We start from the raw sequence: 27,772 nt of genomic DNA, 5'->3' as shown, positions 1-27,772 counted from the left end.
ATGATTGTTTCAATTGTTTTCAGTGACAAGGAAATCAAAATAGTCAAGTGAGAATAGAAATGGAGTTTGCAGAGAGGAGAGAAGGTGTGACTTGGTGGAACAGATGGTAGAGGAATGTATCCTCCATATTGTGTGAAGAGCCTGCTTAGGAAAGGGCTCAAGGTTGTGATTTTGAAGTGAATGGAGGTAAATGAAGTTTGAGTTTCTTTACTTGAACCACATTCAGTTACCAAAATGCAGGTAACAATGAGATATAGCCAGGTTCATGTTGGCTCTAAGAGTAGACAAAATGAGAGAGGACAAGGGAACCAGGAGGACATAAAGGAGTGACCATTGAAGAGCAGCCGGATGGGCATATGAGAGGCCTTCTAGGAGGAGAGGTAAAGAGAAAGCAAATTCACTACAGGAGAGCTATTGCAAAAATTGCAGAAGTCACAATTGAGGAAGAAGTGAGCTATAAATAGAAAGTGGATAGAAGAAAGTAGTATGCAGAAAATTACAATTATGGTAGGTAACTTTAGATAGTTCTAGACTAATGTCCAATAGAAATATAGTAGAAGGCTCATGAAGTTTTAGATTTTCCTGTAGCCTTACAAAGATAGAAAAAAACACGTGAAGTTAATTTTAATAATAGATCTCATTTGAAGAAACATACAGAGATTGTTTTAGCTTATAATCCAACAAGAATTTTTAAGGAGATACTTCCATTACTTTTATCATCGATATTTGGACGAGCAGTACTTTAAGTGCTCAGTAGCCACCTGTGGCTAGCAGTTACTGCACTAGAGGTGCAGGTCTAGTCACTAATTCCAGCAGGAAAAGTTCTCTGAGGAGAAGTGGGGTTCAGGGATCTAGATGGCCAGGCTGTTGCATACTGAAAATTCCAGGAACTCAGAGGGAAGAAGAGTTGAAGAGACTGACAGACATAAGGGGGTAATGATTGAGAAGCATGGGAGGTGTAAAGAATAGCACCAGTAAGAAGAGTGAGTTTTTTAGGGAGAAAGGAAGAATGGTTTGAAAACAACATCAAGGCTGGGTGCAGTGGCTCATGCCTGTGGAGCAGATAGAAAGATCATGGCCTGAAGCTGGCCTCAGCTTAAAAAAATGCAAGATGTTATTGGAAAAATAACAGAGCAAAGAGGGATGGAAGCTTGGTTCAGGTGGTAGAGCACCTGTTTAGTAAGTACAAGGTCCTGAATTCAAACCCCACTACCACCAAGGAAGGAAGGAAGGAAGGAAGGGAGGGAAGGAGAGAAAAGAAAGAAAACGAAATTAAGTGAAAGAAAGCACCAGCCTTAATCTTAGCATTTGAGAGGGAGGAGTACTGTGTGTTTGAGGCCAGCCTGGGCTGCATAACAAGGACCCTCTCTCTTATAAAAGAAAAAAAAAAATGAGTGTGACTTTGAACCCATCCACAGGACTCATGGCTCAAGGACTGGAGGAGAAAAATAACCATGCTGTGCACTTGTCAGCGTGCTTGGGAGATTTTCAGTACAGTAAGAACAACCAGTTAAGTAAGAACAGTAAGAACAACCCTTTAGCCTTAGCAATGTGATTTTGTAGAAGTTAATGAACTGTGTAATAAGAATTGTCGAGTCAAATGCATACATACTTACAATTTTCAATAAAAATGAAAATCTTGCCTAAAACTGTATTGAAAACCATTATAGCTCCAGGCATGGGAAAATTTGGGGAGGATATGAATCAGATTAATTTTTAGTTGGTTCTGGGAGGTGGTAGCTAGGTAAGTGAGATTGCTGAAGTGGTGTGTTGTGTATAGATATAGATATTTTGTTGTATATAGATATGGCCCAAACAATTTATGTACATATGAATAAATGAATAAAAAATAAAAATAAATAAAAATATTTCTAATAAAAATATTTTGTTTATATATGTACATTTAAGTTTAAATAATGGAAAAGTTCAGGGACTAATTCTTGCCTTGAGGTCTTTCAAGTTGATATGACTTAAAAAAAAATTGGGTTTTCTAAAACATTACAAGCGAATGAGATTATTTGCTGTGTGTGTTTTAAACAGGTAGACAGATAATATGTATGAAGAGCAACCCAAATGACCAAACATTTGTAAGTAACAGTTCTGGTATTTAATATCTACAATGCAAACAGCCTTCACCAGGAGATAGGAGCCGAACTGCTCTGGACGCAGAAGCAGAGCAGACACTTTCCATGTGAATGACAGTACATACTCTCTGAGGTCACAGAAATCCCATCCAGTGGTGCCACATGAGGCAGGACTAACACCAAGTCTTAAAAAAAAATCACAGATTGTTAAATTTTGGCCCAGAACTGGCAGCTGACCAAATTTTTCCAGCCTGCACTAGTTTTAATCATATTTTTAATTTTATTTTTCTTGGTACATTGTTTTCCATATGTACCAAGTTAAAAAAAAAAAGGTAAAAGCCACAAAAAATTTATTACATGCCAAAGGTATGAGAGTATTAGACTCCCATATAACTATTTGTAGCTGTATTTTTTGTGTTCATTAAATGCACACTGTACATGACATTAAAGTGGTTTTTTGTAACGTAAGAGTATAAACAAATAACCAACAACTATATTTTAACAAACTACCTGAATGTATGGATCTGTTTAATGAGCCAGCCATCCTTTTAGAAAGGTGGTATAACATAGGAGAAGAATCATTGTATTCTTGGAGCCTGGAGACAATGTTTTAATTGGTAGTACTGGGGTTTGAACTCAGAGCTTCAAGCTTGCTAGCAGATGCTCTACTTCTTCAGCCACACGCCCAGTTCTCTTTGCTTTAGTTATGTTTCAGATAAAGTCTCATTGTTTTTGCACAAGGTTAGCCTCATAACATGATTCTCCTACCCGTCTCTGCATAGCTGAGATTACACCTATGAAACACCACACCAGGCTTATTGGTTGAGATGGGGGTCTTGCTAACTTCTTGCCTGGCTGACCTTGAACCATGGTCCTCCTTATCTCCATGTCCTGAGTATCTGGAATTACAGGGGTGAGCCACTGTATCCAGCCTGAGCAGAGAGACTTTTAGGTGGCTTTGTCACAATTATATTTCTAAATAGCATTTACATGGTGTTCTGAAATTCTTTGAGCTTTACCTCCTATCTGTACGTGAGTTGTTTAGAAATACACAAGAGCAGATAAAGATTTTAGGCCAAGTGCTTTTGACTGGGGGGCATGAGCAACTTCAGCCAGCTGAGGAAGAAGGAAATGAGATAGGAGCAGCTACTGTGGCAGGCAGGACAGAATTGGGGCTAGTCTGAGACATGGGGCACAGTTAAAAGTGGCATCTTTATTATTCTTTTGTCTTTTGAATTCCTCTGAAACAAGCAGAAAAGGGTCAAAAATTATGTATTAAAATAATTTATTTATTCCCATTGTTTTATTTAGTTTCAGAATTTTAGCAGACTGCATTGTACTTGATAGTGGCAAAATTGCTCACCTGTCACAGGTTGGGGATACTGAGGTGTCTTCTGAATGCCCAGCCATGAGGTGGCATCTATGTGGGCAGAAAATTCCACTCTTCTTTCCCCAGAGACAAATAGGAACACCTTGGTGGCCCATCCATCTCATCAGCTGGTAGTGCTGTGATTGTTCCAGACAAAGGGGACAGGAAGTCAGATGAGCCTAATAGGAATATGACCCTTCACCCCAAGCAAAGGCTGCATGTCATCACTATGTCATGGGGAGAACGTGTTTCACAATTTTGTGAATAAACCAAAGAGAATGACAGTGTCACGTGATCCTGTGCTGTCTATCAGCAAAACTCAGAAAATACCGTGTCAAACCAAGTGTAAACAGATACACTGTGGCTGGTTCTGAATCTGAATCTGTTGGATATACAGTTTTATTTGTATGTTTTAAAATTTTTCCTTTGGAATTAAAATTCTGAAAAGGGAATAAGCATCACAGCTCACCAGACCTGTGTCTAGCTGACTGGTACTTGGACTCATTTGGAGTCTTCTTCTCAAGAGACCTCCTCTTCACTTTCATTTTCTGTGGCTCCCTCTCTCACACCATGTTTGAGCTTCTTCATCTAAATTGAGACCTAAAATCACCATCGTGTTTCTTTAACTTGTTTGAATTTTTTATCATCATTGCTCTCACTATGGTCTTAACTACATGAAAGAATGGCCTTATTTTCTGTCTCATTCGTCAGTATAACCTAGGCTCTCCAACCCTGCTTGTAACAGTCATTGTATTCCATATGCTGAGTGAAAGAATGTCACTAGTTTAAATCAAGTTGCCTTGTAATACATGTCTACATCACTTAAGGTTATTATATTTCAGGATATTGTTTGATTTTTGTCTGCAGTGTGGGGATGGAATCCAGGACCTCACAGTTGCTAGGCAACGTGCTCCACCATGAGCCGTCCCCCGGCCCCTATTTTGGATATTATTTTAAAGGAATCTCTATTATTTGATTGCTTATGGACTTTTCTAAAACCTATGCTGCATTTCAAATACCTAGAAAGTATAAAATAAATATCAGCATGTTACTGATATCACCAGTTACTGTGTCAGAAATACATATCTTCTGGTGTCCTGTTTATATTTTAATATGTCTTGTTTAAAGTTAATAGATTAAGTTTAGATATATTTCTCACCATTCAGCTGTTTAAGCCGGCCCAGGAGTGGAAGCAAATTTGGAACTGCTGAGACTTATTTTAGTTTTTTATTTTTACAGACTGTGGATTGAGCCCAGAGACCTGGCTTGTTAGGCAAGAGCTTTGCCAATTGAGCCCGCCCCCAGTCCTTTTGTTAGTATTTTGCTTTTGAGATAGGGTCTCACTAACTTTGCCCAGGCTGGCCTTATACTTGTCTACCAAGTAACCGGGGATTATACGCATGAGGCAGGACTCAAGGTAAGACACTCTTTCACAAATACCTTACTTCCCGCAGACACTAAGAAACTTGCCATAAAGGTTAGATTCTGCATATTATAATTTTGTTCATATAATTAAATTAAACTTGAAATCAAAATCAAATGAACAACTATTTATTGTAAAAATTGATTTCTTTATTGCATAAGAAAAAGTATTTCTAGATGTGCAGCAATGTAAAACTTGCCCTTGATATATTAGGCATATTGCTGAAGTCCACAGCTGGGGATTATAAGACAGCCTGTATAGGATGAGACTTCAGATGAGGAACTTGCTTTACTCCCTGGCTCTGTTAGTTGCTAGCATATACAGACTTAGCAAGGTGCCATTCTCAGAGAGGTAAATGCAGGAAAAGTGCTGCTGTGCTGACATGCACTTGTAGTCCTAAACTTGGGGGGCGGGTGCCGAGGCACAGGATACTTTGAGACCTGGAGTTTGAGGTCAGTTTTGGGAAGCATAGTGAGATTCTATCTCAGAAACAAAAACAAAAACAAAATAAATTAAATAAATGAACTAGTGTATAAGCATATGGAATGATCCTAGCAGAGTATCTGGCATAGAAAAGCATTTCAAATACATAATTCTTTTCTCTACTTCATTAAATTTTCTGCACTTGTTTGTCAGGATGGGTTCACAAATATTGGCCATTTATCTGGAAATTATCAATTTAATTTTGGATTTCTCAGAATACAAAATGCACAGGAGAGAGTTAAGTTAATTGCACCTGGACTTTTGCTTAGAAGGGGCTCAGCAAAATTATAGACATACTGATATACCTTTTGGTGTGAATACAGTATAACTCATGGCACATGAAACTTTGTAACTATAAAATATTCCCAGGCTTTCAAATATTAGTCTGTTACTTCTCTACTACGTAATGAGGCATTGGAACTGATCTGACTCTGGTTGAGACAAAAATGTAGAAGGATCAGATTTGACTTCTTTTTTTTTGAGAAATAACAGTTGTGTTTTTATATACCTTACCAGAAGTGACACATAGGGCTTATCCAGAGGAAGTACAGCCTGCTGAGCAAGTCAGGCACAAAACCAAAGGATGATAATGAATGCAATGAGAGCTAAGAATCTGAATCAGAATAAAAGAATGTCAAAGAGGAAGGTGCTCCTCCTGAGACATTTTGGAAAGTGTCCCAGGCTGTTTGAAATGGATTTTAATGACTGAGCAGAAACTGGGAAGCTGGAGGGTCTGGAAGCTACTCTGAGCATGGGGAAGTTAGGAGAGCCTTCCACTCGTGCCCCTGTTCTGAGTTGATGGGTGCAAAGTGGTGGGAATGATATCCAAACATTATACAACCTGCTGTAGGAATAAAGTCTTGGGTTCTCGGCTGATAAGGGTGAGTGCTGAGTAGATTTTGTCGACTATGAGGAGATAAATTTATTCTGGCTGCATCAGAATATGCATCCTCCATCCTCTTCAAAGAACAGACTTCTCTATTTGATCATTTTGAGAATTATCTTGACACATAATTACTTTTAATAGTATTTTAGTATTTAATACTTAGTAATACTTGAATAGTAAAAATAAGGTGGACCTTATAAAACTCCTATTGTTCAGCCATTTTGACCTATAAAGCATCAATCTCACAATTCAAATTGTCTATTATCACTCATCATTTTATTGCTTTTATGTAGTTGGTAATAAATGTGCTTCATAGAACTTTAAAAAATTTTATTCCAAATAAAAAACTATATAAAAACAAAGTTTTAGATATACTTTGTACCATGCAGATAATTTTAACATTTTCCCATTTATAAATCTTATACTTATTTTTAAAAATTCTACTCAGTTACATAATGAAAAGCATTATTTTTTGACAATTTTTAATTAATTACTTTTTGAGGGATTGGAGATCAAACCCAGGGCCTGATACATGCTGGGTAAGTGCTCTACCATTGAGCTATGGCTCCTGCACTTTCCTGACAAATATTAAATGGCAGTACAGCATGTTGGTCTTGTGAAAAACAAATATTAAAATATAGGTCAGAATTTTACTACATATTATACCATCAGTACCAAACAAAAGCAGTTTTCATAGTAAGCTGCTTAAATTAGCTGCAACTTACATTACAAATCTCAATGCAATTATTTTTATAATGTTCATGGTTTTAAACAACAAAGTAAAATAGAACTTTATCTGTAAGCATTTCCCTACAAATAGCACATTCCACCACCCAGGGTGAGAAAGGCCATTAGTTCCTGGCTCCTTGATGGTCTCCACTGTGGGAGGCCTGTGCAGGAGGACCCCCAGTTCAAGACCATCCTGGACTTTGTAGTGAGAGCCTGTATCAAAAAAAGAAAGAAAAGAAAGGAAGGAAGGAAGGAAGGAAGGAAAGAAAGAAAAAGAAAAGAAAGAAAGAAAGAAAAAAGAAAAATCTTAAGGACAATGCTCTGAGTAGCTAGGAATTCCTTAGTTGAAGAAGCATTCAAAGAGCTTTCAGAGTTAGCTATGGAAAAAGAGGACACTGGAGCAATCATCCATGAGAACACTCCTATTGGCTCAGTGCTTCTGGGTATGCTACAATTTGTAACTGCTGAGTGAGGAAAAAATTTGTACAATTGGATTGGTAGGTAGAGGGTTATTTCAGTGTCTCTCAAGAAAATTTAACATTATCTAGCATGTTACATATGGTATGTGGCAGAAAACACTGTGATGGCTGAAATTTTTGTAAATTTCTTTTTACTTTCTAAATATAACCTAACACAAGTTCCTGTTAATGTCCTCTTTGTTCTGTTCTCAGAAACTTACCTCTTTGCTGTCTCCCAACCTTAGAAATCAGAAGGAAAGAACAAGAGTTAATGGAGTGGCTCAAGTGGGAAAAGCACCTGCCTAGCAAGTGTGAGGTCCTGAGTTCAAATCTCAGTGTCACCTGTACCAAAAAACAAATGTACTAGGAAAGGAAAAGAGACAAATGTTTTGGTTTGCTTTTAATAGTCTTAATTTATTTTTCATATTCTTTTGATATTCTGTTACTACCTAACCAAGGCAGTAAATGTCATTATGTCTCTTAGCTTCTGAGGCATTTAGATGGTTTCCAGGGTTTATTTACACTGTCACAATTTGCCTCTTTCAAGCTTATTCATCCACCAGTCTTGCCCCCAGCGTATTCCTTTTGCAATCCTGTGCACATAACCATTTGCATATCGATATATATTTAGCTAAGAAGATTATTATAAATCATTGCTTACACCACATATTCTCTGGGTCTCTCTCTCTCTCTTTTTTTTGGTGGTACTGGGGTTTGAACTCACAGCCTCATGCTTGCTAGGCAGGTGCTCCACCACTTGAACCACTCCACCAGCCCTCCATATTTTCTCTTTTGACTTGATATAATCATCCTTGAGCAGGTATCATCTTCTGCTATACAGTGAATTTCTTTTCCCAGTGACACTAGAGTTCACTTTTTGGTTTAGGATTTGTAAAACTATTCAAATCTGAGAGAACAAATGTTTGTTTTTGTTTATAAACTCATTGACTTTATATATTCTAACATTATGCCAAATGCTTTCTTGGACTTGAATAATAAATGCTATCTTTTTTGACTTGGCTTCCATTGATTTATTTGATGTTTGTTACTTTGGATATAAAAACAGAGCTTGTCAAGTCAGATGATTCAATCTGGCAGAATACTGCTCTAGCAAACAAACCATGCCCAACCAAAATCCACTTGAAAGTTTACAGAGGTTCAATTCTGTACCAACTGAAGTGAGAACATAGCTAAAAGCACAAGAAGAGTGCTGATTGGCTGGAGTGTGTGAGCAGGATACATAAAAGGCAGCTGTAGAACATCTGGGAAGGTCAATGCTATCACTCACCTAGACTCAAAGCTGCTTGCTCCTCAAACAGTGCTTCTTCACCATGAGTGGGTGTCCATTTTTGGGAGAAAACTTTGGGTGAGTCTTTACTTCTGTTTTAAGTGGAGTTAGGCTCTTCAAACTGTGGGGTATATGCATTTTAATTTATGAATTTAAAGAGCACTGAAAACTGTCACCTTTATTCTCTACATTAATAACTTAAGTGGAATTAGTAATAGAGAATTTTAATCAATCATATTGTTAGTCAATTGTGTTTTCTCAAACTCTTTTTTTTTTCATCCATTAAAACTGTAGATATGCTTTTAAAAATCTCTCAGTCAAAGACAGTGAAGAAGACAAATCACAAACAGGTGTGAATAGAGCCAGCAAAGGAGGACTCATCTATGGAAATTACCTGCAGGTAAGTGGCAGGGTCACCAAAGGGGCTGGCTTCCATTGTTAGACACTAAACTCTGCTACATGCCTTCTTCCTTCCCTTCTCTCCTTTTCTCTTCTCTTCTTTCCTCTCCTCTTCTTTTCTTTCTCTTCTCTTCTCTTTTCTTCTCTCTTTTTTTCTTCTTCTTCCTCTTCTCTTTCTCAGTCATCAGATGTTTTTTGGATCTAAGAATAGCCCTATTGGTATAAATACATAATGTTTCAACTTCCATTAGAAAAATTCAAGAGCAATGTAGGTCAATGTAGGTGAAAATTCACCTCTCTGGTAGAGCACCCAGAATCTGGGCAGAAGAGTATGAAAGATAAAATACAGTGTAGATAACAGGCAAGCTTTGAAGAACTTGGATAAATAGGTCAGGGTCAATAAAGCCCCAGTCCACAGAGCTGCAAATGCAGCTCAAAAAAATTTCTCTTTCAATTTGAAATGCTAAAGGCACACTGATACTCTTCTTCAAATCATTAGTAAATAAAAGAGACATGTCAACAAATGACGTATTTGGAGGTTATTCTAGGTAACCTTCAGCCTGTTTGTCTTTTCTGTTTTTAAGAAACAAAATGTTTAGAACTCTTGATGCCTTAATGGATGGATTTCTAAGAATTAACTGATAAAGCAGGTTAAGACTGTCTTGGAGTAGGTTGCTTAGAGGAATAAGAGAACAAAGGACCACAGATGAACAGTACAAGTAAGTTTTCAGATTTTCACAAGATCCATTTAATGAGATACGAAGGACATGACTACACAAGGAATGTGATAGCATTTGTTATTACTAAATCTTCCCTAACTGAATGTTTCTGAGAAAAATAAAAATCACAAATTCAACTCACACACTTTATGAGACTCATTCATCATTTAGAAGAAAACAGATTGGTTTCTGAGAGTTTGGGACCTTGGGGTACCTTTTCCAGGATTGTATCCTACTTCTTATTAAAGTTGATTAAAAAACCCAGGTTCTACAATTTCAAAATCACTCTTCTATTTTCATTTAAAGTTGGAAAAGGTTTTGAATGCACAAGAACTTCAAAGTGAAATAAAAGGAAATAAAATCCATGATGAACATCTTTTTATCATAACTCATCAAGGTAAGTTGCAAAGGGTTGGACAACAACCATTCCACAGGCATTTATCATCAATGATGAGAACAGCTACCAGCTTTTATCTATATGAAGGTGAATGATCAAGGGATCAGTATCGTTAGAGATGCTTGATGACACGTTGTGTCAGATAGATTCTCACAGGACACTTTAGGCTTCACATCAGTCATCTTTATGTTCATTCACTGATAATGAAATCAAGTAGGACGTCAGCTTTGTCCTTAGCACCAAGGAGATTTTTTTATCTCTTGGAATTTTACTGAGAATTTGCAAACTATTTTTTAACTTGGAATTAAAAAAAAGCTACTTTAAAGAAATCATTTGAATTTCTTGCAGATATGTGAAATTTCATAAAAAACATAACTTTTTTCTAAAAGATAGGCTTATTCGCTCCAGATTTTCAGTGTCTGGGGAGTGGCTGTTAGCCTTGGGGTCTGTGAATTTAGGAGTTTCAAAGGTCCCTGATCTCTGAAATTGTGTGCAAATCTTCAAAAGTATTTATTTTAAAGAAGATCGTGATCCCACTTATTAAGAACACTTGCTGTATGTTGTCAGTACCACAATACTTGGGTCATCTGTCTGACCAGAGCCCAACAATGCATACTGGTCCTGTACCATATATGTCTACACACATTTCCTTTCCTTACCAGTTCTTTTGTCCTTTTCTCAAATAAGCACTTACCTAGGTAACTGACTAAAATGACAAACTCCTTTGAGTGAAAAAATTGAAGACGGAAAACAATTGGCTTAATGCATTACTTCTTCTGTTTCACATTTATTTTTAATTGCAGGCTTATTCCAAGGAAAAATCAGTAAGAGATGAGTCACAGCATGGTAGCACAAACTTGGACTTGAAAAATAAGTCAGAATCTCATCTCTACCTTTATAAATTGTGCGAATGTGGCCAGTTTGGAGAGACTTATTGTGGGTTCTCAGTCACTGTGTTTCCATGCAGAGGGAATGAGATAATCTGCATTAAACACCTGGCCCAAAGAATAGCACATAGTACGCTCTTGACAAATGGTGACTGTCATGTGATAGGAGCACTTTCCTTCTTTTGCTCAGTTACAACATGTAGGCTGCGGGTCTGGAACAAGCTACATAAGGTTAAATTTGGAAATGAGATACAGAAATAAATCAATAAACCTTTAATTTTCTCTTTGCCCAAATATGAAAATTAAATCTCTCCAAGTCCCCTTAAATGCAATTTAAAATTACCATTGGATTTTCCTTAGTTATCACAGAAACATAGCCTATACTTATACCAGAGAAATAAATAAGATATACCAGAGACATCTAACACTACTGACCTTCTGTATTCATATAGTTATTATATTGACTACTTAATTCATTTATTCATAAAATAACTGCCTAGGGTCTACATTATGCCAAACATTGTGTTAGGTACTCAAGGAAAAAAGTAAATGAGTGTGACAAAATACTTAGTTTCTAGAGCTTAGAATATTAGGGGAAGGACAAGCTAATGAGGGCAACACGTCTTGCTTGCCACAAATAGTCTGGTATACAAAGGGGTAGAAAGGTCTTCCCATATCTGTCGGTGATACTACTGCAAGTCTTATGATTTAGAATTAGGCTTCCACCTGTAAGTGGCTCCCTGTTTGACCATTGTACAAAAGATCAACTGGCCTTAAGGGAAATTCAGTTTTCTACCCCAGTGATGTTGTTGGTAACTTCAGTTGGACCGATTCTAACTATGCTTCTTCCAGTCCACCTTTTCTCTCCTCAATGCCAGTTTTATTGTTTGATATGCCTGTGAAGGGGAAATGAACTTGCAGTTCAGGCTTTAAAAACTAGCTGTGCATCCAAATGGGTCCTCTAAGAAGAAGCACTAAATAATGCTGAATTAATTATAAGAAAGTCTCCCCTGGGAGAGTAACTTGAAGCTTTGTCATAATTGTTTTGCTACAACTTCTGGCCAGTTTCTCAGTTGTCCTGGCTCATGAGCTTTTTTTTTTTTTTTTTCAAATAATAACAACAAAAACAAATCCCACTGCATTTTAAGTAGCTTAGCTAGAACTGTGTAGTAATAACGAATATGAAACATACAAGTGAAATATCTGGCATATTCACACATTCAACAAATGGAGACTATTATAACTTACTCATTTCTAGCATAAAATGGCTCTATATTTACATTTATTGATTTAAAAGTGACATGCATTTGTTTTTCAATATGTTAAATACATCTTTCAATGCTCAAAGAGGCTCTTTTTTTAAATTACAGCTTATGAACTCTGGTTTAAGCAAATCCTCTGGGAATTAGATTCTGTTCGAGAGATCTTTCAGAATGGTCATGTAAGTTACTGTGTCATGATACTGATTTGATATATTTTGGGGAAATTAAAAATGTTAATGTGAAAACATGAACACAATACTGAAATGATTAATAATGAAAAATCTTCTTTCTGAGCAGACAGTTTTGTCACATTTTACCGGTGTCTTTGCTATACAGTTTCTTTCAAATTTCAGTCTCAAGCCCTTTGTGTAGATTTCAGTATTTTTCTCTTAAAAAAAAAAAAAAAAGAAAAGAAAGGTGTTATAAGCAATGGTAGATTTCCAGGCTAACTCATAGAGATCCTTCATTTCATTGGTAATAGAATTATATTTCTAATGAATATTTGCTGTGAAAAGATAGGAGGAATAATGAAGACAGTGAAGATGAAATTGGAAGAGATAGAAGAGGAGTAGGAGGAAGAAAAGGGGGAGCAAGAGGAGGAAAATGGGAATGGGGAAGAAAAAGAGGAGGAGAACAAAGAATGAGAGGAGGCAGAGCAGCGCTCAAGACGGTGGCAGAAGTTCCACCTGTACTTTCCTATTTTCCACCTCCCTTCCTCTTTCCAGCCTCTTCAGAGCACAGCCTTAGGTCCTCCATGCTCCAGGAGTGTCTGGGAAAGATGCACATATACACACAGAAAATACCCTCTTATTTCTGTAGACAGAAACCTTGGCCCTCAGTGAAGGGCAGATTTATCCAGGAGTTTCTTAATTCTTACCTGGACATTTTCATGTTAACTTGATCTTTTATTTTTCTCTGAAATAGAGAAACTTGAAACTTGAAAAAGAGAAACTTGTTTTGAAATCAGTGGGAGCTGTGTTCCAGAATTTATGTCTAATTTGAGTCTATAATTTTCTATTTTTAAAGAATGAAAAAAGAATTCTGATATGGGAAAGTTTGAAAACATCCCTTTGCACACAATTCAGAATTGCTATAGCTCAACATACACCCATGGCGAATGTTCCAATGTTCCAATGTTCCTCTTTACAATACAAACCAAAATCTCCTGTATAAGTATCATATACTAACAAAAACATTAAAAAAAGACTTCGAAGCACACATGCTTATACTTGTTTAATTATTTATAACTATTATTGCTTGTTGAAACAAAGTTATCTTAATAAAATTTAATAGAAATTAAAAAATAAAATACACATGAAATCAGTAAGAATCATTGCCATTTATGGTCTATTCTGTACCTTCTCAAAATCAGAGTTGACTACTCAGTCTTTTATCCCTCACTCCCCAGGTCAGGGATGAAAGGAACATGCTCAAGGTCGTGACTCGGATGCACCGCGTGGTGGTGATCCTTAAGCTCCTGGTGCAGCAGTTTTCTGTGCTGGAAACCATGACAGCGTTGGACTTCAATGACTTCAGGTGTGAATGGGGGACAGAGAGGTTTGCCTTCTCATTCTGTGGGGTAAAGGAAAATGTGTGTGGTGTGTGACATGAGGAGCCTAATATACTGACACTCATTTGAAGGATGTTGGGGTCTTTAATTACAAAGCATTTGAGTTTTAAAAACATTTCATGATTCACTTTTACATATAAAAATAATGTGATTAAATAATTTCAGTTCGTAGTTGCATACTGCTTTTCTCCAAAACATATTTTGTATTAGCTAAGACAGCTAATACAAATATAAATAAGCTTTAAAAAATTAAAAACAAAATAAATGAAAAGGAAGTGATATGTAAAGAAGCATGTCAATCAGAAATGTCAGAATAATTTATGTATTGAGCCATACATTTTAGCTCTGAATTTTCAGGCAATCAAAGCAATCAAGTATGAATGCATACTTATATCTATCTCTACATCTATAGATCTATCTATCATCTATTTATCTATCTATCTATCTAGTCTTTTCAAAAAACATATGCTGTTTTTGTGCCAAAATTAGAGAAGAAATTTTCTCAAGAAACTTGCCTTAGGTGTATCTTATGTGTAATATGTAATGACCCAAATGTGTTTGACAAACAAAGAACAAGTAGTAGAATTCTCTGTGGTGGATTTAGAAAAATTAAAATATCAGAATCAATTAGATGTAGGACATTTAAAAGGAACTAAGAGTTTGAGTGGCTTGTAGGGTTTAATAGAAATAGTCTTTGATTGCCTGTTTTATGCTAAGCTGCATTTCATTTCTTTGACTTGGATTATCTCAATGATGCTCATAATAATACTGGGTAGGGAGAAGAATAATATCCAGGAATGTAATTTGTAGGAGGAACTAAATAATATTTGTATGCAATCTTTTAGTATTGTAGAGTGAGAACAACTGCCCACCTATCTTTATCTTAGGGAAAAAATTAGCCAACACATATGAACACAAAATTACATATATATACAAACACACATTTATAGTATTTGTATACATGTATGTATACACACACATATATATAGTTACACATACATGTAAGTATATATAGTATTTTAAAATACACACAAGCTGTGCAACTTCAAATTGGCAATAATGGTGGTTCAGTAGCTCTTTTTCTTATTTCAATAAGAGTCAATCACGGGTACAAGTCTAGGTGGTTGTACATGTCTCTTCTCCATTGTGTACTGGAAACCCCTCACAATAGAAGCAACTGTTTCAGTGATTCAAAATGCTAACCCATGCCTTCTTTTCTCTTTTCTTCCCCTCCTGCATTTATTCTTACAGAGAGTACTTATCTCCAGCATCAGGCTTCCAGAGTTTACAATTCCGACTGTTAGAAAACAAGATAGGTGTTCTTCAGAGCTTGAGAGTGCCTTATAATAGAAGGCACTATCGTGATAACTTCAAGGGAGAAGATAATGAACTGCTACTTAAATCCGAGCAGGAAAAAACACTTCTACAACTGGTGGAGGTGCGTGCTTCTATACTGCCTTGGAAGTTAAATTCAATACCCCTTGTTAATTGAGCTTCTGGCTAGGTCAGAATTTTAAAACATATCAGAGTTGGGTTACAATCATGGTAAGTAAGGACAGAAAACATTTATGAAAATACTGAACTTATAAATTCAACCTATTAAAATATCAAAAACTTTCTCTGAAAATTCAGAAATATTTATATAATTAGTTGTATGTTAATATTTGATAACTTCATCATATCATTAAAACAATCCTTTTAAACATTCCTACTAAACAACATTTAATTAGCTGATTTTTAGGCTGACTGTGGCTAATTATCAGTTTCATTTCTTTAAAAAATAACTTAATTGAAAATTTTCACTTGAGTATTTTTCTTAATTAAATTGGATTATTAAGGATATACTCTGCAGTATTTTTCACCTGCATGTCACAATTCCCTGAGAATCTATAAATAATCTTCAGGAATTATTAATTTCATTTTGTAAGTGAGTTATAAGTGAGAATTTTATTGTCTTAATTTTCCTCATAAAATATTTTCTTTGCAAATTAAACTTTTCTTTTAGTGAGTTACACTCTGTTCTTTAATCCCACGGATATTGTAAATATGGATTTAGGTTACTCTATTCTACATATTATCACATAATTGCTATGAAGACTCAGAAAGAGTCACAACACTAATTTCTAAACTAAATACAAGTTAAATGAGATTCCACAGATATGCATAAATTCAGCTTCATTTCTACATTATAAAGTCTTGTGTAATCTTAAAATAATTGCATGGTTAAGTAATTTTAAAGTTGCTAAGTATAAAATGCCCCTGAAATGCAAAGAGAGCACATCTTATCACACTTTCTTGAGCTCCTGAAGCATATTTTGAGAATAAGTCAATAAGCTGGAAGATGCCATTAAAACAGTGTTTAAATATGTTCATAAATGTCTAGAAGAAAATTAGAACTCCAATAATCATGTATTTATTAAGAAATAGAGAGTAAACATTATTAGTGATGATTGCCTAAAAGATTAAAAACTGAAACATATCAATTGCTATTTCATACATGAAGAAATTGAAAGGAGAGAAATATATTTACAAATAAACTTGTGACATGTTTCTCAAAATTATGACGATTACTCATTTGAAATTTATAAAAGTAGCTGTAGTGTATTTTACATATTTTATATTTACATATATTCACTTAAAATAATATTTATTTAAGGCATGGCTAGAAAGAACACCTGGTTTAGAGCCACATGGATTTAACTTCTGGGGAAAGTTTGAAAAAAATATCATCAAAGGCCTGGAAGAAGAATTCATAAGGGTTCAGGTATATATGATGTCATGTGTTAATACGAACTTACTTCAGAAAAAGTATTCAAAATTTTATTTCAAAAATTGCTATTCTATTAACTTCTCATTTTTTAATATTCTTTTTCTTTCATAAATGTATCTTCTTGTACTATATTATATAATATAATTTTCTTCATGTATAATAAAAATTATACTAAATTAAAATACTCAGGCAGAAATTTTGTTTATGGCAAATAGCTGAGATTAAGAGAATTTTTTCATGTCTCCTGAAAATTCCATATTATAACCAATTCTAGGAGCAACTAAACACAGAAAGGAGTAGCCAGCCAAATGAATTTAGCGACGTAACTTTTCTTTGGCTCTTGTACATCTGCAGGGTCCTTTCTGTTGACCATGGACAAGGTCAATTTGCTGCTGTGTAAAAAATGCTCTTGATTTCATGTTTCCATCAAGTGATAGTTGTCTCATCCTCTCTTCATGACTGCATCTCTTGAGTCATTTAAAATCTCTATTTTAATAGCCTGTATCAGTTAATATTCAAAGCATGATCTCTGCCGTCACAGAGCAAGGACTTAATTCCACCTCCACTGTGGAACCTGCGACAGTAAACAAATTACTTAACTTCTCCTTGTCTCATTTTTGCCACTGGTAAAATAGAAAATAATCATATTTACCTTAATTGATTATCATAAGCATTAAATTAGATTCATGTTTAAAAGTTTAGAATAGCAGTCAGGATAATTGTTTCTTTATCTTTCATCTCCTCCTCAATCCACTCCAATCTTCTTACCCATCATTTATAAATTGCATCCAGGAACTAAAACCAGAGGCCATTTTTAGTTTTAATTTTGTCCTGTGCTAATGGCTACTTAGTTTTTCTTAAGCATTCTTTTCCCTCAGATTTTAATATACACCATCATGTCTGCATCTGATTATGTCTTATTTCTGTACTTCTTTACTTGCTCATATTTCCCTTTCAACTAATAATAAGTACCAGGGCTTTGAAATGGCACTGGCTGAAATCTTTTCTGTTCTGTCTCGATACTCTCATTAAATGATCTCATTTATACCCAGCACTTCAATATCTACTTATTCATCACTAATTCTCAAACATTTATCTCTATTTTGAATACCTCCTTAGATTTTTTAGGTCATATATTTAATGCTGTCTTTGATATTTGCTTCTGCTCCTCTTAAACATAATAATAAAAACAAACAGAAAATTTCCCTTCCATACACTCTCATATTGACCTGGTCTTCTCATAGTTTAGGAAGTTGTTCTTTTGTAATCCTTTTACTGGTCCTTTTCCTCACTTCCCTCAACTACTTCTCTGAAGTATCACAAATTCTACCAATTTTACTTCCAAAGAGCTCTCAAATCTCTCCTTTTTACTCACTACTACTAGTTGAGAGCTTATTGGTGGTATTGCTAAAGCAATTGTCTCTCAACTGTCCCATCCATTACCCCAGCATGGCTCTTTACAATTCATTGTCCACACTACCCTCTGAATCATCTTTTCAAAATGCAAATCTCATCATGTCTCTCTTTTGCTTAAAGTCTTCTGATGTCTCTCTGTTATTTTCAGGAGAAAGACAAAAATCTGTAACATGGTAATAAGGCCATTAATGATCTCATAAACTCCAACCATACTGACCTCCTCTTAAGTATTAGAGCTCAGTTCTTTGAATTTATGGAATTCTTTTAAATGCTATTCTCTGGATTTAGAATTTTCATCTCCAGGTAATTTCTTCCCACCCACTTTCAGGTCCTGACTGAAGGAATGTTTTCTTTAGGTGATGCTTTCCTTTCTTCCTCATTGATATTGGTTACTTTGGCACAAATTCTCTTTTTGTACAGCACTGCTCCTGGCTGCAATTCAGTGCTTGGGTAATTACTTGTGAGATGTCTCAATCCCACCAGATAATATGTGTGAGCTCAAGGGACTCAACTCTCACCTACAATTTTATGTTTACCACTTTTCTTCAACATTTATTGACTAAATGAATAGCTAATTGACAATAACATGTATACTGGTGCTTACTTGCACAGGGTGCTTGTTCTGAAGAATTGAACATTGGGCTCACTAATTTGCTCCGTTCAGTGAGTTATATTATAAGTAGAGCATAGGTGGTGGGAAGAAAAATAAGATTTTGTTTAAGTCAGTCATTAGATATTAAATGAATAAAAATACAAGTGTAAAACACATGTAAGAAATTGTATTTACTGAATATAGAATGCATATTACTGAATATAGAATTTCAGCCTACTAGTTTTTCTGGCTAACTATTCTTAATATTACCTAAGCTGAATTTCTTTATTCTTATGTTAACCAATTGCTATTTAAAATTAGATCACCAGTGACCACTTGTCAGTATTACCACTAAATTTTATTCACTTTATCCATCCCTCATGGTTTTCATGAAGAGAGTATTTGAGATTATCAAGCTGTTTTAACTTAAATGAAAGACTAGAACTAGTGAGTATGTGAAGGATCCCTTCTCATTAGATATATTTTCCAACTTGTAATATTAGATGACAAAATAAATATTCTAGGCACACCCTTGCTACAACTTGAGAATCTATTTCTCCTAAGTGAAGTTTTCTAAAATAGGAATCTGCTCTCTCTCGGAACATTAATGCAATATTTTCCCTAAAGGCTAAGGAAGAGTCTGAAGACAAAGAGGAACAGATGGCAGAATTTCAGAAACAGAAAGAGGTGTTACTGTCCTTATTTGATGAGAAACGCCACGAACACCTGCTTAGTAAAGGTAGCTATTTTATTCTAAGGACCCTTTCCCTGGAATGTATGAGCATGAGATCAAAATATAATTTTTTAAAACTATCAAACCTAACTTTGGAGAAAGAGAATAAAATTGCCATTCTACTTATAGAAACAAGAATTGGGTAGGTGTTGTCTCTGATGATTGATCCTTTAACAGGTTTCTATACCAATATGTTTAAAAGATACTAGCTAAAGCATTCATAGTTTGTGCTAGAAAGGTAAATTTAATATGGTTTTCAAGTGGCTTATAGTCCCACTGGAACAAAAATAGACAAATCATTATAATTGTGTACACAGTGGTAGAGGTAAGAGAAGGAAGGAAAAACTACTCTGAGAGTGAGAGTGGCTTAACAGAGTAAATTTTTCCCACATAAACCAGGTAAAGCCCCATTTAGACTTTTTGGCACAATTGACATTGAGCTATTTATTATTTTCTGAAAGTAATGGAGGAGTATAATTACAACCTTTATTAATCAAATCTTATATCTGTTTGAAAATACCATGTTTGCTTTGAAGTTTTATTTTGAAGTACCTCAAAACCTTTTTGGAAATAGGCAGGATAGAATTCACAATTGGTCTTTATTATACAAGTATAAGGTGTAGCAGTATACGAGATTAACATTTAATTCTGTAATCTTAAACCTCAATGAGGTTTCTAAAATACTTCAGTGAAGGATGGCAAATCTTGTTTTCTCTAAGTCAGGAGCAAAGCTTTTCATTTTCTCTCTCTTATTTTATATACTCATTGCACTCCTTAAAGCCAAAGAACTTGATTTTAAATAAATTTTAGAGAAAACTACTTTCAAAGGAAGACTAGAATGAATCTTGTTTAATTTTTCAAAAAGCAAAGCATCATACTATTTTACTTATCAGAGACATTATATATTTTATTAGGCTTTCCTAACATGACATTTAAAGCTTTTTATTAGTGTATACTAATAAAATGTACAAAGGGTTTTCATTGTGATATTTCCACACATGCATATAATGTACTGTTAAAATTCACCCCTTCTATTACTTATTCAAAGGTTTTGAGAATTTAAAGTGCACATATTTGAATCATAGGCTTCTGAGTTCAAGCTAAGGGATAAAAAATTTTAACTAAAAGTTATATTGTTTTAAAAAATGTATAAACCATTTAGTTATTGAGGTGACAATACTGGATTAATATAAATTCAGGCAATTAAAACTTGTTGTATCTTGCAGGTGAGAGACGTCTGTCATACAGAGCACTCCAAGGAGCACTGATGATTTACTTTTACAGGTAAAGAAGTCAGAAGAGAAGAGATGGAAATTAAATTTGAGGTTTGGATATAGATATAAATCACATATAAACCTTATAAATTGCTGTCATAGTATTTTACGGCAAGTTAGCATTTAAAGTAAACTTATGAAACAGATTTCTTTTTACTTTTAAATACAAAAGTATACTTTTATTCATTAACAGATTATACACAAAGTAATTCAACAGCCTTTTGATTGAGTTATATAAAATATTATGTGTCATTAAGTGTCCTAAAATGCCAAAGTTTAATTTTTCTCAGGAACCCAATCGTGACTTGTGTTCTCTGTCATTAACCCATACTTGCAGAGTTCTTCGCATTTTGTAAAATGGATAAAATGAAAATGTCTCATAAACAGTTGTTCTATTAACTCATGGTTTCACATATACTTGCCTTAACTGTCTGGAATCTTTTCCGTGTCCCTTGACCGTACTTATTTCTGCTTCATGTGTGAAGGTCCTGTCCTAATGGCTCATGAATAAAGTGTGCAAAAGAGCAGTGGAGAGCAAAAGAGCAGTGGAGAGCAAAAAGTCTTCAAATACCTATGTTTGCAGAATATTTTGCTTCCTTGTATTATTTAATTTTAAAAATCCTTTCAAATCTATTTTTTCAGAGTATCATCATAAAATCTTTTGACTCTTTTCTTAGGTGTCCTAAGTAAGATAGTTACTGAGAAGCTTGAAGGATTTGATGAAAAAAGGAAAAACAAACATAGGAAGTAAATTGTTTTTGTGAAGCTTTTGACTTGGGGTGGTGTATGCATCTTCCTTTTAGTGAGAACCTGTTAGGAATGACTCTAGAGTTCAGATGGAACTGTCTAGACTTCAAGCAAACACTGGAAAGTGAGTAGTAGTATTCACATTTGGAGATGAAGAAACTGAGACTGAGAGAAGAACCCGAGGCTGCTGCAGCTCCTACGTGGCAAAGTTGACATTTGTTATCAGGGCCAAATAATTATAAAATTCAGGTTCTTCTCAGTCTACTGGATTTGTTAAACAGATGTCTCCTCATCTTTTCCTCTAGGGAAGAGCCTCGATTCCAGGTCCCTTTCCAGTTGCTGACTTCCCTTATGGACATAGACACACTCATGACTAAATGGAGATGTAAGTCCTCCCCCTGCTCCCAAATCCCTTCTCCTGTCCTTCTGGTCTTTTAAATAAAAACTTTTGTGGGCTCAAGGAAATGTTTTAATATTTCAGAATCAGGAGGAAAAATGAACTTTAGGTCAAAGGAAATATTTATGTATATATTTATATATATATATGTTTATTTATATATATGTTTATATATGTATATATATATGTTTATATATATATATGTATGTTTTAATAATATATTCGTCCCATGGCAAGGAATTTGAAAAGTATGATTTAATAGTTACTTTTTTAATGAAAGAAGGGTCCCATGGAGGCAAAACCATCCAAGGACTCATGAAAGTCATCGCGTGGCCCTGCCTGCCCCTGCTGTGCTCACAGGTTAAATATGATGGACGGAGGGAGTGAAATGCATGCAATATAGGCAATGTGGGGTGCTAGGCAACCTGCTGGTGTCACCGGGTGCTCACAGGTGAACCTTCCATCTGGCTAGTTGATAAGGTGTCAACCTTTTCTCAGAAGCAATAATCATTACCAACCCCTTGTTTTTAGAACATTGTGGAACTAATGGCAAAACGATGCCCATGCAGTAAATTTGTGTGTTTACCTAGATAACCATGTATGCATGGTGCACAGGATGCTAGGCAGCAAGGCTGGCACCGGGGGCTCCTCAGGCTACCAGTACCTGCGCTCGACTGTGAGGTACGTGCAGAGCCCTCCTCTTGTCGTAGTGGATGAAACATCTAAGTGCATTATTTAGAAAAGGTCATTTATATGTGCTCCTGTCTGAATGGATAAGAACACATTTGTAGTTACATGATGATATTGCTATCGGTCCTCCATTACAGAAATTCACTATAAAATCCTCCACTACAGAAATTCATCACTTTGATTCAGTAATGAAAAGGGGACTGACATCAAATCTGTGTAACTGGTGAGGACATAAAGGAATCAATAGCTTTTTTATCCAGGAAGAGAAGGCTTCAGCTCATTCTGGCTCAAGTTTTAACTATACCAAACTTCCATCACCAATTCTCCTAACACATTCTTGGCTAGACAGATGACACAGCTAAAATAGTTTCTTGTTTTGCCATGTCACTGTTTAATATTATAAAACTATTTTCTACTCTCCAGAGAGTGCCCTTTTCATAGTGTTTATAAGGACAGAGATAATATTTATTGAGGACTTAAAACATGCTAGATCAGTTTCCAGGCCATTTGCATTCTAATTTTGTTTAATATTCACAACATCATAGATAGAAAACACCTCTGAATACTGGGAAGCATGGCTCCTTAGAAAAATCAGTCAGTAATAAAAAGATGTTCATATTTAATCCCCCCAATTCTTTACTTGCTCCCATCTCTAATTCAATTACCAGATTGGATGATTTTTGAAATGTGCAACTTGAAATTTTTATTGTTTTTATACATTGTGACTTTCCAGGAAAATAAATTCTGTATGCATGAAGCAGTCAATGAGTGTACCATATGAGCACATGTATCAGGGGTGGTGGGTGTAACTAACACAAATAGCATTTCTAGTGTACTCTTATCTCTTTAATCTTCACAAAGGCCTGGTAGAGGGAGGGATTGTAGTTTTTATTTCACAGAGTTAGAAATTGAAACACTGATATTTAAACACCATGGTCCAAGTTCCAACAGGTTCACAAAAACCAGGATTCAAACCCAGGCTTATTTGACTCCAAAGGCAAATGTTCTTCCTTCCTCTAAAACTTCACCAACTGAAGGTGACTGTTTTAAAACTATAGTTTAAAATAACCAGCTAACAAAGTAGTTTTAATGTGAAATCTGCTGATGGACATTTGTAATGAATCAAAACAGTATTTGAACTTATTGATCCTTTCATGGTGGCTACTTGGCAGCTACTTCTCAATTGGGAAACATTTTCAGTGAACAGCCAAGGACTCTGTGTTTTAAATTGATCGCTAAGCATACAACCGTTAAAAGTAGAAAATAAGGTCGCATGATAATAATCAATAGCTGGGTTTTCATCTGGATCACCCTAATCTAGATCAACCAAGCACATAATACCATTTTAGGAGCTTGAACTTTAGGTATGGCTTAAAGCCAAGCAATCTTAACACTAATACTACATGATAGCTAATGTATATATGATATATACAATATGCAATGTACAACAGTGTTGAATACTAATTATTTGTGAAAATATCTGAGAAAAGGAATTTGAGGATAGAAAATTATAAATAGTTCATGTCAGCAAATCTAACCAATCTGCATGTGTATGTTTTTCAGTGACAGGTACAAGGTGTTTGTGGATTTATTTAACCTTTCAACATACCTGGTTCCTCGACATTGGATACCAAAGATGAACCCGATGATTCATAAATTCCTTTACACAGCTGAGTACTGTGACAGCTCCTACTTTAGCAGTGATGAATCAGATTAATTCATCTGAAAATTCTGTGAGAAGTACTGATCTCTCACTCTAAATTCTATTTTTAAAATTTGCATTGAATACATGAAAAGTCTTAATGTGATATATTTATGTACTTAGTTCAGTACCATGATGTTCTGATTCAATTCTGGAAACAATGCTGTTACCTCATGTTTGTGATATAAGATTAAGCATTAAGATGAGAAATAATTCAGTTATTGAATGTTGTACAAATAGTGTTTCCCTATAAAAATTCAGTTTTGGCCAGATATGGTGGTGTATACCTGTAATCCCAGCTACGTGGGGGGCATAGATACAAGGGTCACAGTCTAAGGCTAGTCCCTGGCAAAAATCAAGACTGTATCTGAAAAACATATAAAAGCAAAAAGGGCTGAGGATATGGTTCTTCATCACACTTTTGTATTTGTGTATATCATATACATATGCATGTGTATGTGTATGCATTTGTGCCTGTGCCTGTACATATATATAAATAGTGCCCAATGGTGGTAAAGCTGGAAAAACACAGAGGCAAATAGCAAGGTAGCTGAAGGTGCTAGCTTTGAAACTGCAGTCTTAGGAGCAAATTCTGCCTCTGCCATTGGTTAAGTGCCACCGTGGGACAAACCTGCTTAAGCCTGTTTCCTATCCAATGAGGAGGATTTTATAAGCTGTGCTTCTCTCATGAAGCAATGAAGAAATATGTTAACATGTTTTGGCACCAAAAATGTCTTTGAATTTTGGAAAAAAATGCTAATTTTGAAGGTTAATCTTTCTCTAATACACTACATGATTTGATGTAATTTGTTACATCTATATTTTCGGTGTGACTACGCTATATTGTAGTTTTTTCAAAGGAGGCAGTAATTCGTTTTCATATCTACACAATGGCTTTGTTATGTTCCATACCCTTTATGGAGATTCATGCTTAAAGAAATTTTTTTTTACAGTTTTATTAGAATATATTTATTGTATAGGGGAATTTCATTGGGACATTTACATACGTACTTATGATATATTTTAATTAGATTTACTCCCCCCACCATTCTCCCTCATTCCCCTTCTCCTCTTCTTAGAACAATTTTGACAGTTTCCATTGTTCTATTTTCACACACATATACAAAATACATCGACCGTATTCACCTGTTTATCCTCTTTGACACATTCTGTTTACCTGCCCTCCCTCTAACCCCACATACAAACTGGTACCCACCCCTTGACAGGACTTGTTTTATCTTTCTACCTTCATTTTTTTGTAATTGTACACTGATTGTTAAATGGGGTTTTGCCATGGTATTTCACACATTTATAGGTCATACTTTAATCAGATTACCCCCTTCTGTTACTTACTCTTGCTCTGTCTTGCTCTATTCCCCAGCTTTCAGTGTATTTCCTTACACTGTCTGCATACACAGATGCAATGTATTTTGATATTATTCACTCTTTTTCAGTAATTCTTAATGGAACAGGTATTCGAAAGCTGATTTTGCTGAAAAACACTGACTCCCTACCTGGGGCAGTGAGTTAACTGAAGACAAGATAAAAGCTAGTCATCTCAGCCTCCATTTTGAATGTATGTCCTTTACTCTGAGCCATTCTCTCCTGTAGTTGCTTTGCAAGCAACTTGGAATCCAGGAAGGACAGACTGATGAATAAACATGGTGTGACAGGAAACAAAGCCTTCCCCTGTCAGATAGCCATGACTTTTATTGTAACAAGACCCCACCTGGCCAACCATGAGGCAATGAATCACCCATGACTGCCATGACCACAGGAATGCACCTGTGACTAGGACTATTTAATAATTATGCTTAGCTCTCTCCCTGCCCCAATTCTTCCATTCTATCTAAACCTAAACAAATGTCTGCATGTGGAAGATGTGTTTTGTTTTCTTCTTCCCACATGCCCGGGCCATGTTAGTTACATCTCCTTTCTCTGTCCATCACCATCACTCATCTTTTTATTTGGTGTATTGGGACAGGTGGTCAGATCTGACCTATGAAACCCAGAAGTTTTGACCTATGGCATAAAACTCCTTTAACAGCAAGGTAAATATTAAAACAATTTATAAAGATGGTTCCTACCTGTGACATCATTCAAACTTACTTCTGGTTCTGGAGCTCCCCTTCAATAAAAAATTCTTTGATGAATTACAAGATTGCTGTAAGGTTGAACCATTTAGCTTTTGCTGTGAGACCTTTGTGAAACCTCATGCAGGACCTACTGGGGATCTTCATTGTGACTCCCAGGTATGAGGTGCGGAGCTCTGAAGTTTGTTGGGGCTGGAACATTGCATATGCCTTTGTGGAACAGAACAAAGGAGGAGGTGATGGCAGGAAGGGACTTTTCCATAAAGCTCATCTGAAGAATTTGCCTGCTATCTCATAGCTATTTTAATAGTACAAGAAACATTATGCTGTTTTTTAGAAATATAAATCCCAGGGAAATATGAATTACAATAACATACATCAGAATTACCTTTCTGGAACCCCTGGATTAAGGGACATAGAATGTAGTTAGTAGTGAGGGTTGCCAAAATCAAAATTGTGTTACTTATGTCAAGCCCTAATAAAAATAAAGCTGGGGGACTGGAAGTGTGGCTCAAGCAGTAGAGCTCCTGCTTTGTGAGCATGAAGCCCTAAGTTCAAACCCCAGTCTCACCAAGAAAAGAAAAAAAAAAAAAGCCACGCCAAAAATAAAGCTGGGGGGCTATTAAGAAGGAAATATTATATGTATATCCAGGTTATCAAGAACCATTGCAAAACACTGCTAGAACAATATTATATGAAATGTCACCACAACTTCAAAGGAAAAATACTTTGTGAGAACATTTGCCCAGCAACTACCTGCTTCACCCTGGGCTGGTGCCATCTGCATGACAGACCTCTGTAGTCAAAGTTCATTATTTTAAGACAGCTTATGAAACTCGATTCATCTTACCTTTAAAAATCTGTCTTCTCTGGCATCTTTGCATATGCCCACATGCATTCTCCTTACAATGTTCATTCAGAATAAACTCGTTATCTTCGGAGATATTTTAGGTTGACAGCAGATTGTTAAAGAGTGGTGCCTAAAGGACGTGCTAAAGGACATGCCTCTCAGAAAGAACAGTAGCAATGGAGAGCTCAGTGATCAAGTTCCTTGGGATTGGGTTCCCAAGGTGTAACTGACATGATTGAGTATCTAGAATTTCTGTTAACTTGTTCACTGGATGATTGTGTAATATTGATGCTGTTAAGCAAAACAGGAAAGAATGAACTTCTTTGGGGAGAAGGGAGTGAGGGAGGATATGAGTGGAATTGGAGACACTAAGTTAAAAGTATCTATGGAGAGAACCAAAAATTGGGTCTACAGAGCTGAGAAAAATTATAGGTGATTGTAAGGACATTAATACTATGATGACAAAATATGAGCCACACACTTAAGAATGAGTTCATTTTAAATCAAAATCAAATATAGACTGTTTATTATAAATATCAAAATTCAGAACAGCT

At 35.5% G+C, this 27,772-nt stretch overlaps 1 protein-coding gene across 2 annotated transcripts; it reads left to right on the top strand.

The window, feature by feature from the left end:
• The first annotated feature begins 8,642 nt into the window (after positions 1-8,642).
• Positions 8,643-26,428, top strand: Tdo2 (tryptophan 2,3-dioxygenase). 2 transcript variants are annotated; one of them, XM_020152607.2, is made up of 12 exons: positions 8,643-8,798; positions 9,015-9,120; positions 10,145-10,235; positions 12,493-12,563; positions 13,793-13,920; positions 15,206-15,392; positions 16,611-16,718; positions 19,360-19,471; positions 20,692-20,749; positions 21,792-21,871; positions 22,474-22,564; positions 24,137-25,081. In XM_020152607.2, exons 1-12 carry the CDS (start codon positions 8,764-8,766, stop codon positions 24,288-24,290), a joined length of 1,221 nt encoding a protein of 406 aa, XP_020008196.1. In that variant the 5' UTR covers positions 8,643-8,763; the 3' UTR covers positions 24,291-25,081. The 2 variants fall into 2 exon arrangements, with proteins under 2 accessions (XP_020008196.1, XP_073897866.1); XM_074041765.1 differs by lacking the exon at positions 16,611-16,718 and having other exon boundaries at positions 24,137-26,428.
• The last annotated feature ends 1,344 nt before the right edge of the window (positions 26,429-27,772 follow it).

The sequence above is a fragment of the Castor canadensis genome, chromosome 9 (genome assembly GCF_047511655.1).
Source record: "Castor canadensis chromosome 9, mCasCan1.hap1v2, whole genome shotgun sequence".
NCBI lineage: Eukaryota > Metazoa > Chordata > Mammalia > Rodentia > Castoridae > Castor > Castor canadensis.
Note: the sequence above shows the minus strand (reverse complement) of the source record. Positions and strands in the feature narration are given on the sequence as shown.

Coding starts and splice junctions, on each gene's coding strand:
- Tdo2 (XM_020152607.2), top strand. CDS start 8,764: ATGAGTGGGTGTCCATTTTTGGGAGAAAACTTTGG. Junction 12,564..13,792: donor AGATCTTTCAGAATGGTCAT/GTAAGTTACTGT, acceptor CTCACTCCCCAG/GTCAGGGATGAAAGGAACAT. Junction 19,472..20,691: donor CGAACACCTGCTTAGTAAAG/GTAGCTATTTTA, acceptor TGTATCTTGCAG/GTGAGAGACGTCTGTCATAC.